Source organism: Salmo trutta, chromosome 26, assembly GCF_901001165.1.
Source record: "Salmo trutta chromosome 26, fSalTru1.1, whole genome shotgun sequence".
Taxonomy (NCBI): domain Eukaryota; kingdom Metazoa; phylum Chordata; class Actinopteri; order Salmoniformes; family Salmonidae; genus Salmo; species Salmo trutta.
Genome location: NC_042982.1, coordinates 42,195,459 through 42,207,538, shown reverse-complemented (window position 1 = coordinate 42,207,538; position 12,080 = coordinate 42,195,459). Strand labels below are relative to the sequence as shown.

At 44.8% G+C, this 12,080-nt stretch overlaps 1 protein-coding gene across 1 annotated transcript in view; it reads left to right on the top strand.

Annotated features, from left to right (window-relative positions):
- Positions 1 to 92: 92 nt before the first annotated feature.
- sgsm2 (small G protein signaling modulator 2) overlaps positions 93 to 12,080 on the top strand; it is a 107,722-nt gene continuing 95,734 nt past the window's right edge. The window contains exon 1 of the mRNA XM_029716122.1: positions 93 to 546. Coding sequence (XP_029571982.1) covers positions 487 to 546 — 60 coding nt within the window. The 5' untranslated portion in view covers positions 93 to 486. The remainder of the gene's footprint in view (positions 547 to 12,080) is intronic.

Here is a 12,080-nt window from a genome sequence, read left to right as displayed (position 1 = left end):
TAAATACAAAAGACTACAGCTAAAATTCTGCTTAGCTTCACACCTTCAAATACCCCTCAATCCTCCAGTCCTCTTCTCACACACAGAGGGACGAGGGGAGCTATTAATATCTGCCTGTCAAAGTGCCGGAGCTGCGTTCGGGGAAGCGGGAGATCCAGTATGTGAAGTGATTTTAAGCCCATTGATAAAGAGTGTTGAAGGGGGCTGGTCCCTGCTCCGCTGACGTCATTCCGAGGGGCTCTGTAGATGGCTCCTCAATGCTCCGCGGCAGCACACATGCGTCAACGGCCAGCTGTCAGGAGGCACCAGCACACTGCTGTGAGAGGGAGGGAAGGAAGGAAGGTAGGAAGGAAGGAAGGAAAAAGTAAATACAAAGCTTAGAAAGGACGGAAGGCACTAGATATCCTTGATTGAGGACAATCAGGTTGACTCTTGTTGCTGTCACTTCGTCTGTCACAGAGACCGACGTAAGAACACGGGAGAGCCATGGGTTCGTCCACAGATGAAGAATTCAAAGAGAAATTACTGTGGAATGTGAAACGAGAGGTAAGCGCATTTGTTTCACGCCCCTGTTGAACTGTTCGGGAAATTTCTGTAAAATCAGTCCCATAATGTATTTGTCTTTTAATTTCCGTGTTACGTTATGAAGAATGCGTAAATGTTGTGGATACATTTGAATCCATTTGCTGCGTGCACGGCGCTGGAGAGCAATTGATACACTATGGGTTTGTTATGATTGTGTAGCCTATTGTAGCCACCGCTGGCAATACTGTAGCGCATATCATTATCCCTTACATTTCTACAATTTATCACACTACATTCTGACATTTATTTTCCGACAAAATGCAAGGGATTTTTTTTTTTTTTTTATGTTTGTCGCCGCTTCCCTCGGTTTGCCTTGAATGTTTACTCTTCAGCAGTTTAGTTTGCCAAGGGAGCATGATGAGGAAGAGCCATTGAAATGAAAACCTTCCTATGGAAGTATTTTGTTATAAACAAGAACGATTGCTACAGGTGGAGCACACAGTGAATGATAGCCTAGGCTATTGCAGTGCCATATAGGATATAGATCTATCTACTGCAGCGGCTAATTGTGGCACAGTGCAGTGAGACCTTCTTTCCATATCGATAGTATGACAGTCATTAGGATACTGAAGATGCTCCGGCAATTCTAAATGAATAGTAGGCAGACCGTTATACAACTGTTGTTACAATCAAATCCATCTTTATTTTTTTTTTTTACAACTGTTTGAATGTTACGCGTTTTTTTCTTCTTCTGATTTGTTCATAATTATACTGAAAAAGACAATCAGAAAATGATAACACTTCACATTAAGTTGCACCTGTGTAGTGACTGTCGTTTCGCTATAACAACAGGTGTTAAGAGAACGTGCCTGAGGCCCCACAGTCACTGACCAAAAACAATCATAGGTCTACGTTGCATCATTTGCCCTCAGTTTAAAAACTGGATGGCCAGTTGGAACTATTCATATGAATGTCAGAGGTTGTTGGTTGGAAATAAATGCTTTAAAATACAGACGTGTCCACCAAACTGCTCGCAGTGTGTCACTGGGGGTGTCCACCAAACTGCTCGCAGTGTGTCACTGGGGGTGTCCACCAAACTGCTCGCAGTGCGTCACTGGGGGTGTCCACCAAACTGCTCGCAGTGTGCCACTGGGGGTGTCCACCAAACACCTTGCAGTGTGCCACTGGGGGTGTCCACCAAACACCTTGCAGTGTGTCACTGGGGGTGTCCACCAAACACCTTGCAGTGTGCCACTGGGGGTGTCCACCAAACACCTTGCAGTGTGCCACTGGGGGTGTCCACCAAACACCTTGCAGTGTGCCACTGGGGGTGTCCACCAAACACCTTGCAGTGTGCCACTGGGGGTGTCCACCAAACACCTTGCAGTGTGTCACTGGGGGTGTCCACCAAACACCTTGCGGTGTGCCACTGGGGGTGTCCACCAAACACCTTGCGGTGTGCCACTGGTTTCAAACTGTTCTTTGTAATTCTGATAGGGATATCATGAAAAGTAGCTTATTGCCTGCTATTAACCAATCAGTATTGACATAAAATGACCTGAAAGCGTTTTTGATGTGTTTTATATGCTAATGATACCCTCTTCATGTTGTACATTAAAGTACTCAAGCTGAAATACATTTAATAGTACGAGTTAACCACCAAGTATTTTGATTGCAATTAGTCATTTAATTTCATGAATACATAGTAGTTTTACACAAAATAAATGACAGTGAAACATTATTCTATTTATTTTTGATCGCCTTGTAATAAACACATCAGATTGTCCAACTTTTAGGAGATAATTTTTTGTGGGGGGATATGACAATTAGTAGACTGACTCATCTCATATGTTTACTATTCATGCATCAGTTCTATTTTTTGGGGGGGGGGGGAGGGGGTCCGCTGCCATATAAAATTTGACTTGACATAATGACCTGTGATGCTGAGAATAAAATAGGGACACAAGATTGTCTGGCTGTAGCAGAGATGTGTGTCATAACAGCTTCCCAACATAGACCAGGCAGTCAGAGAAAGGACTGTGTGATGTACCTGTGGGGTACTGGGACACAGACAGACACATGGACGTGGTGACAGCAGCATGGTGCTCTGGGCTCTAGTCTTTGAACGTTGCCTCCGGTTATATTCACTGGTGATTTAAAAAAATGGCATAGATGAATAGTTAATGTTTCCTGTTTAGTGATAAAGCTTTCATAAAACAAACTGCCTGCAGTGCGTCAAAGACAAGCTTGTTTTGAGGAGTGTGTGCCGATGTCTGCAGTGATGCAGTGATGCATGTCATATGACTGCCTTAGGCTTTGTATAGGATTACATGCACCGTTGTGGAGAGTTTTCAAAAGGAGAGACTCCATTGAGCTTGCTTTTTACTCCAGAACTAGGCTTGATCTGTGTTCGGGAAAACGCTACGTGGAATTTTTTTTTTTGTTGTTGAGTTCATTTATTGACACTAATGATACAATCTTTTTGAAGTCTCTCCTTCTGTGTAGCCTAACAATTGTATTGGCCAAACAAAGTAGTCAAGATCAATTTGCCAACATGGGAGACACTGAAATGTCACTTTGTTTAGCCTAACGATTGTATTGGCCAGACAGACTGGTCACTTTGTAGATTATTCTAAAATTGATTAAATATTTTTTTCCCTCATCAATCTACAGACAAATGACAAAGCGAAAACAGGTTTTTAGAAATTTTTGCAAATGTATTAAATATAAAACAGAAATTCCTTATTTACATTAGTTTTCAGACCCTTTACTATGACACTCCAAATTGAGTTCAGGTGCATCCTGTTTCCATTTATCATCATTGAGATGTTTCTACAACTTGATTGGAATCCACCTGTGCTAAATTAAATTGATTGGACATGATTTGGAAAGGTACACACTAGGGATGCACGATATATCAGTGAACATATCGGAATCGGCTGATATTAGCTAAAAATGCCAACATCGTTATTGGCCCGATGTCTGTCTAGTTTAACGCCGATCTGCAAAACCGATGTCAAAGCTGACGTGAATACATACCTATAGGACGTAGGTACATGACGTAATGATGCCACGTCAAATTTTACGCTACACAGCATTCACAGTGATGCCAACTTAGCAATTTTGTTGCTAGATTTAACAACTTTTCAGACTACCCCGGCAACTGTTTTTTCAAACAGCACCTAGCAACAAATTTAGCTACATTTAAAAAATGTATTTGGAACTTTTAGCAACTTTTGAAAAGTGACTCAAACGCTAAAATGCATTTTCCCTCTAAATGACACAAAAACGATTTTCTCTGTCACACACTCAGTCACAACATATGTGCCTGGCTGCGAAAGTGCATTGTGAGTGACATCAGCAGCAGGCGCTCAGCTCGTGCACAGGCAGCAGAAGGCCAGCAGCAATTTCAGCAAATTGCAAATCATTGTTGGCTGACTGCAGCAGCAGTAGTACGGGTATGACGAGCCAAACCCTATGAATTTTTATTTCACCTTTATTTAACCAGGTAGGCAAGTTGAGAACAAGTTCTCATTTACAATTGCGACCTGGCCAAGATAAAGCAAAGCAGTTCGACACATACAACAACACAGAGTTACACATGGAGTAAAACAAACAGTCAATAATACAGTAGAAAATAAGTCTATATACAATGTGAGGAAATGAGGTGAGTTAAGGGAGGTAAAGGCAAAAAAAAGGCCATGGTGGCAAAGTAAATACAATATAGCAAGTAAAACACTGGAATGGTAGATTTGTAGTGGAAGAAAGTACAAAGTAGAAATAGAAATAATGGGGTGCAAAGGAGCAAAATAAGTAAATAAATACAGTAGGGAAGAGGTAGTAGTTTGGGCTAAATTATAGATGGGCTATGTACGGGTGCAGTAATCTGTGAGCTGCTCTGACAGCTGGTGCTTAAAGCTAGTGAGGGAGATAAATGTTTCCAGTTTCAGAGATTTTTGTATTTTGTTCCAGTCATTGGCAGCAGAGAACTGGAAGGAGAGGTCGGCTGAAGGAGGAATTGGCTTTGGGGGTGATCAGAGAGATATACCTGCTGGAGCGTGTGCTATGGGTGGGTGCTGCTATGGTGACCAGTGAGCTGCGATAAGGGGGGACTTTACCTAGCAGGGTCTTGTAGATGACCTGGAGCCAGTGGGTTTGGCGACGAGTATGAAGCGAGGGCCAGCCAACAAGAGCATATAGGTCGCAGTGGTGGGTAGTATATGGGGCTTTGGTGACAAAACGGATGGCACTGTGATAGACTGCATCTAATTTATTGAGTAGGGTATTGGAGGCTATTTTGTAAATGACATCGCCGAAGTCGAGGATCGGTAGGATGGTCAGTTTTACAAGGGTATGTTTGGCAGCATGAGTGAAGGAGGCTTTGTTACGAAATAGGAAGCCAATTCTAGATTTAACTTTGGATTGGAGATGTTTGATGTGAGTCTGGAAGGAGAGTTTACAGTCTAACCAGACACCTAGGTATTTGTAGTTGTCCACATATTCTAAGTCAGAACCGTCCAGAGTAGTGATGCTGGACGGGCGGGCAGGTGCAGGCAGCGATCGGTTGAAGAGCATGCATTTAGTTTTACTTGTATTTAAGAGCAGTTGGAGGCCACGGAAGGAGAGTTGTATGGCATATAGTTGGTCACGAATGTTTGATCTTGAACAGAACTTACAACATCAATCAACCTGTCTCAATCAAAATTGTACAGCCAGAAGTACAGGAAAGAGTGGGAGTCTGTACCTGAACAAATGTCAAATCATATTTTCAAATCATATTTTTTGGCCAGTCAATTTGAGTAACGTTATTGTGGATTCTACGTAATGACGCAGTTTTACGTTATCACGCAATGACATCACAACGTCATTTAGCAAATTTTAGCAACAAATCAACCTGCCTCTAGCAACTTACCCTGAAAATTTGTTGGCAACACTGAGCATTCATAACTTAGCCCACAATGTCTGCTGTGTGGATCGAGCAGTCATTTGAAAGAGTGAGAACATTTCAGCGAGACAACTCAAAGGCGAAATCCATTAAAGCCAAGATAATGGAATTAATTTCCCTTGACAATCAACCGTAATCTGTCGTGGGTGATGTTGGCTTTCGCCGACTTGTCGAGCACCAGTACACACTACAAAGTGCACTATTGTTCAGATGTTGCCCTACCGGAGTTACACAGTAATACCGTCACTGCCATTAGCTTCACAACATACATACTATGGAACGCCGTTTGGGTCTTTGCGTGTCAAAAAAGATATAGTAGCACTGTCAAAGCTGTACAAAAAAGTCTGCAAACAAGCAAACACCGGCCACGAACGATGTGTTTACAATACCGCGTTGGTAATAAAGCATCATTTGTTCGACCACAACTTCTGGGTTAGCTAGCTTTAGCTTGGTATCTAGCTAGCACCAATACAACCAGCTTGAAAACAATGACCAGTAGAAACTGCAGTCATTTTCATTATTCTTAGCAATGATTTAGGAATCATTGTGAGTAAGTATTAGCTAGGTTGCCACTTGTTGTTCGCCAATTTAAATTGAACTTCAGTTCATGAAAATAAATAGCTTGCCAGCTACTTAACCCTGTTGCCCAAAGCTAACGTTATAAGCAGCCAGCTAGCTTCATCTGGCTAGTGAGGTAATTGTCCATAGAGCTCCGAGACAGGATTGTGTCGAGGCACAGATCTGGGGAACGGTACTAAAACATTTCTGCAGCGTTGAAGGTTCCAAAGAACACAGCGGCCCTCGTTATTCTTAAATGGAAGAAGTTGGAACCACCAAAACTCTTCCTAGAGATGGCTGCCTGGCCAAACTGAGCAGTTGGGGGAGAAGGGCCTTGGTCAGGGGAGTGAACAAGAACCCGATGGTCACTGACAGTGCTCCAGAGTTCCTCTGTGGAGATGGGAGAACCTTCCAGAAGGACAACCATCTCTGCAGCACTCCACCAATCAGGCCTTTATGGTGGAGTGGCTAGACAGAAGCCACTCCTCAGTAAAAGGCACATGACAGCCCGCTTGGAGTTTGCCAAAAGACACCTAAAGGACTCTCAGACCAGGAGAAACAAGATTCTCTGGTCTGATGAAACCAAGATTGAACTCTTTGGCCTGAATGCCAAGCGTCATGTCTGGAGGAAACCTGGCACACTCCCTACGGTGAAGCATGGTGATGGCAGAATTATGCTGTGGGGATGTTTTTCAGCAGCGGTGACTGGGAGACTAGTCAGGGTTGAGGGAAAGATGAATGGAACAAAGTACAGTGATATTCTTAATGAAAACCTGCTCCAGAGCGCTCAGGGCCTCAGACTGGGGTGAAGGTTCACCTTCCAACAGGACAACAACCCTAAGCACACAGTAGGAGTGTTTTCGGGACAAGTCTCTTAATGTCCTTGAGTGGCCCAGCCAGAGCCCGGACTTGAACCCGATCGAACATTTCTGGAGAGACCTAAAAATAGCTGTGCAGCGACGCTCCCCATCCATCCTGACAGAGCATGAGAGGATCTGCAAAGAAGAATGGAACTCTCCAAATACAGGTGTGCCAAGCTTGTAGCTTCATCATATCAAATTATACCCAAGAAGACTTGAGGCTGTAATCGCTGCCAAAGGTGCTTCAACAAAGTCCTGAGTAAAGGTTCTGAATGTAAATGTGATATATAAATGTGCTAAAATGTAAAAAAAGAAAAAAACGTTTTGCTTTGTCATTATGCAATGTTGTGTGTAGATTGAGGGACATTTTTTTTCTCCATTTAATCCATTTTAGAATAAGGCTGTAACGTAAGAAAATGTGGAAAAAGTCAAGGGGTCTGAATACTTTCCACTGTATAGTGCATTACTTTTCACCAGGGCCCATAGGCAGAGTGCCAAAGGGAGTGACATGCCATTTTGGATGCAGACAGGGTATGAGGAGAGGCAGCGCTTTGATTATTTTGGTGAGATATGTTCCTGACCTACAGTATTGGGAGTTCCCTTGGCTTGGCCAATCTGTCCCCGTCTGAACTGATCGATCGGCGGATGTGAGGAATGTGTATTGATTAGCTATCGCTCCTGACAACCTGATCACCACCTGGAATTGTGACTATTATTACTGGGGATCCAGTTTGTCTGACGTACATTGTATATTCTCCTTCTGTTCCCTATTGGAAAAATCAATGCATTGATGGTTGTACACTACACAGAATGCAATGTAATGTAATTGTTTGTAATTTGTAACCTGTGTCACCTGAAATGTATCATAGGGTCTGTGTATACATGAATACATTAGACCTTTAAACACAGAAAGAAACCTGCATGTGAGTCAGTGAGACAGTAAGCAAAGCCCCAGCTGCAACTCCTGGTTGAAAGGTCTCTGTCTCTTTAAACCGCAGTCAGCCACCTCAGCGTTGCCTGGCAACTGAAAGCATCAGCAGCTAGCTAAGAAGTTAAATTGCATCAATTGACGATTAATACTGCCACAACTCACTGGCCTGTCTCCCGTCTGTGTCTGTCTCTCTGTTTCTTGTCTTTGTTTCTCTCTCTCAATTCAATTACATTTTAAGGGCTTTATTGACATGGGAAACATATGTTTACATTACCAAAGCAAGTGAAATGGATAATAAACAAAAGGGGAAATAAACAATCAAATATGAACAGTAAACGTCTGTCTGTGTCTCTCTCTCTCAGTTGATGATGTACTAATACTACTCCCAAAAGACAGTGCTATTTTTAGTTGTAGTGTATTTCCCTTCAATGCTCTTAACCACGACACCACAGAGGCATTCTTCCCTCCAATGCTCTTAACCACGACACCACAGAGTCATTCTTCCCTCCAATGCTCTTAACCACGACACCACAGAGTCATTCTTCCCTTCAATGCTCTTAACCACGACACCACAGAGTCATTCTTCCCTCCAATGCTCTTAACCACGACACCACAGAGTCATTCTTCCCTCCAATGCTCTTAACCACGACACCACAGAAGCATTCTTCCCTCCAATGCTCTTAACCACGACACCACAGAGGCATTCTTCCCTCCAATGCTCTTAACCACGACACCACAGAGGCATTCTTCCCTCCAATGCTCTTAACCACGACACCACAGAAGCATTCTTCCCTCCAATGCTCTTAACCACGACAGAGACAAGAACTTTGGCTGTGCAAAGCTGCTGGGTTTAGGATGGTCAGGATATGAACAGAAAATGACAGTTGATGTGCTGTGGTCAGAGGCGATAGGACAGCCACCTGCTGTGCACGGCCGATGTTCGGGTTGGTCTGTCTTGTCTTTTAGCCACGACAGTACAGGATAAGTTCTGAGCTATATTTAGTTGTGTTGGATGTGGATTGGTTACGACAACTCACGATGTACAACCAACAGCTCCACAGGTGGGGGTAATGGCCAATGATTCAAAGGTCCGTAGTCATACCGTTACAGGCTGAGGCTAGTCCAAACGGTCTGTAGTCATACCATTACAGGCTGAGGCTAGTCCAAATGGTCCATGGTCATATCATACCGTTACAGGCTGAGGCTAGTCCAAACGGTCCGTAGTCATACCGTTACAGGCTGAGGCTAGTCCAAACGGTCCATAGTCATACCGTTACAGGCTGAGGCTAGTCCAAACGGTCCGTAGTCATACCGTTACAGGCTGAGGCTAGTCCAAACGGTCCATGGTCATACCATACCGTTACAGGCTGAGGCTAGTCCAAACGGTCCATAGTCATACCGTTACAGGCTGAGGCTAGTCCAAACGGTCCGTAGTCATACCGTTACAGGCTGAGGCTAGTCCAAACGGTCCATGGTCATACCATACCGTTACAGGCTGAGGCTAGTCCAAACGGTCCATAGTCATACCGTTACAGGCTGAGGCTAGTCCAAACGGTCCATGGTCATATCGTTACAGGCTGAGGCTAGTCCAAACGGTCCGTAGTTATACCGTTACAGGCTGAGGCTAGTCCAAACGGTCCGTAGTTATACCGTTACAGGCTGAGGCTAGTCCAAACGGTCCGTAGTCATACCGTTACAGGCTGAGGCTAGTCCAAACGGTCCGTAGTCATACCGTTAAAGGCTGAGGCTAGTCCAAATGGTCCGTAGTCATACCGTTACAGGCTGAGGCTAGTCCAAATGGTCCGTAGTCATACCGTTACAGGCTGAGGCTAGTCCAAACGGTCCGTAGTTATACCGTTACAGGCTGAGGCTAGTCCAAACGGTCCGTAGTCATACCGTTACAGGCTGAGGCTAGTCCAAACGGTCCGTAGTCATACCGTTACAGGCTGAGGCTAGTCCAAACGGTCCGTAGTCATACCGTTACAGGCTGAGGCTAGTCCAAACGGTCCATGGTCATACCGTTACAGGCTGAGGCTAGTCCAAACGGTCCGTAGTTATACCGTTACAGGCTGAGGCTAGTCCAAACGGTCCGTAGTCATACCGTTACTATCCTGGAGAAACTGATTTTTTTTGTTTGCCCAGTGTGTTGAGAGCACAGGAGGTTGGTGGCACGTTAATTGGGGAGGACGTGCTCATACTGTATTAATAGCTGGAACGGAATAAATTGTTTCCGTGTTTGATACCACCCGAGCCACTGCCTGTTCACCCCGCTATCATCTAGAAGGCGAGGTCAGTACATGTGCATCAAAGCTGGGACCGAGAGACTGAAAAACAGCTTCTATCTCAAGGCCATCAGACTGTTCAACAGCCATCACTAACATTGAGTGGCTGCTACCAACATACTGACTCAACACCAGCCACTTTAATAATGGAAAAATGGATGTAATAAATGTATCACTAGCCACTTTAAACAATGCCACTTCATATAATGTTTACATACCCTACATTACTCATCTCATATGTATATACTGTACTCTATACCATCTACTGCATCTTGCCATCTTGATGTAATGGATCACTAGCCACTTTATATTATACACTGCTCAAAAAAATAAAGGGAACATTTAAACAACACAATGTAACTCCAAGTCAATCACACTTCTGTGAAATCAAACTGTCCACTTAGAAAGCAACACTGATTGACAATACATTTCACATGCTGTTGTGCAAATGGAATAGACAACAGGTGGAAATTATAGGCAATTAGCAAGACACCCCCAATAAAGGAGTGGTTCTGCAGGTGGGGACCACAGACCACTTCTCAGTTCCTATGCTTCCTGGCTGATGTTTTGGTCACTTTTGAATGCTGGCGGTGCTTTCACTCTAGTGGTAGCATGAGACGGAGTCTACAACCCACACAAGTGGCTCAGGTAGTGCAGCTCATCCAGGATGGCACATCAATGCGAGCTGTGGCAAGAAGGTTTGCTGTGTCTGTCAACGTAGTGTCCAGAGCATGGAGGCGCTACCAGGAGACAGGCCAGTACATCAGGAGACGTGGAGGAGGCCGTAGGAGGGCAACAACCCAGCAGCAGGACCGCTACCTCCGCCTTTGTGCAAGGAGGAGCAGGAGGAGCACTGCCAGAGCCCTGCAAAATGACCTCCAGCAGGCCACAAATGTGCATGTGTCTGCTCAAACGGTCAGAAACAGACTCCATGAGGGTGGTATGAGGGCCCGACGTCCACAGGTGGGGGTTGTGCTTACAGCCCAACACCGTGCAGGACGTTTGGCATTTGCCAGAGAACACCAAGATTGGCAAATTCGCCACTGGCGCCCTGTGCTCTTCACAGATGAAAGCAGGTTCACACTGAGCAAGTGACAGACGTGACAGAGTCTGGAGACGCCGTGGAGAATGTTCTGCTGCCTCAACATCCTCCAGCATGACCGGTTTGGCGGTGGGTCAGTCATGGTGTGGGGTGGCACTTCTTTGGGGGGCCGCACAGCCCTCCATGTGCTCGCCAGAGGTAGCCTGACTGCCATTAGGTACCGAGATGAGATCCTCAGACCCCTTGTGAGACCATATGCTGGTGCGGTTGGCCCTGGGTTCCTCCTAATGCAAGACAATGCTAGACCTCATGTGGCTGGAGTGTGTCAGCAGTTCCTGCAAGAGGAAGGCATTGATGCTATGGACTGGCCCGCCCGTTCCCCAGACCTGAATCCAATTGAGCACATCTGGGACATCATGTCTCGCTCCATCCACCAACACCACGTTGCACCACAGACTGTCCAGGAGTTGGCGGATGCTTTAGTCCAGGTCTGGGAGGAGATCCCTCAGGAGACCATCCGCCACCTCATCAGGAGCATGCCCAGGCGTTGTAGGGAGGTCATACAGGCACGTGGAGGCCACACACACTACTGAGCCTCATTTTGACTTGTTTTAAGGACATTACATCAAAGTTGGATCAGCCTGTAGTGTGGTTTTCCACTTTAATTTTGAGTGTGACTCCAAATCCAGACTTCCATGGGTTGATACATTGGATTTCCATTGATTATTTTTGTGTGATTTTGTTGTCAGCACATTCAACTATGTAAAGAAAAAAGTATTTAATAAGATTATTTCTTTCATTCAGATCTAGGATGTGTTGTTTAAGTGTTCCCATTATTTTTTTGAGCAGTGTATAATGTTTACATACCCTACATTACTCATCTCATATGTATATACTGTACACTATACCATCTACTGCATCGTGCCTATGCCGTTCG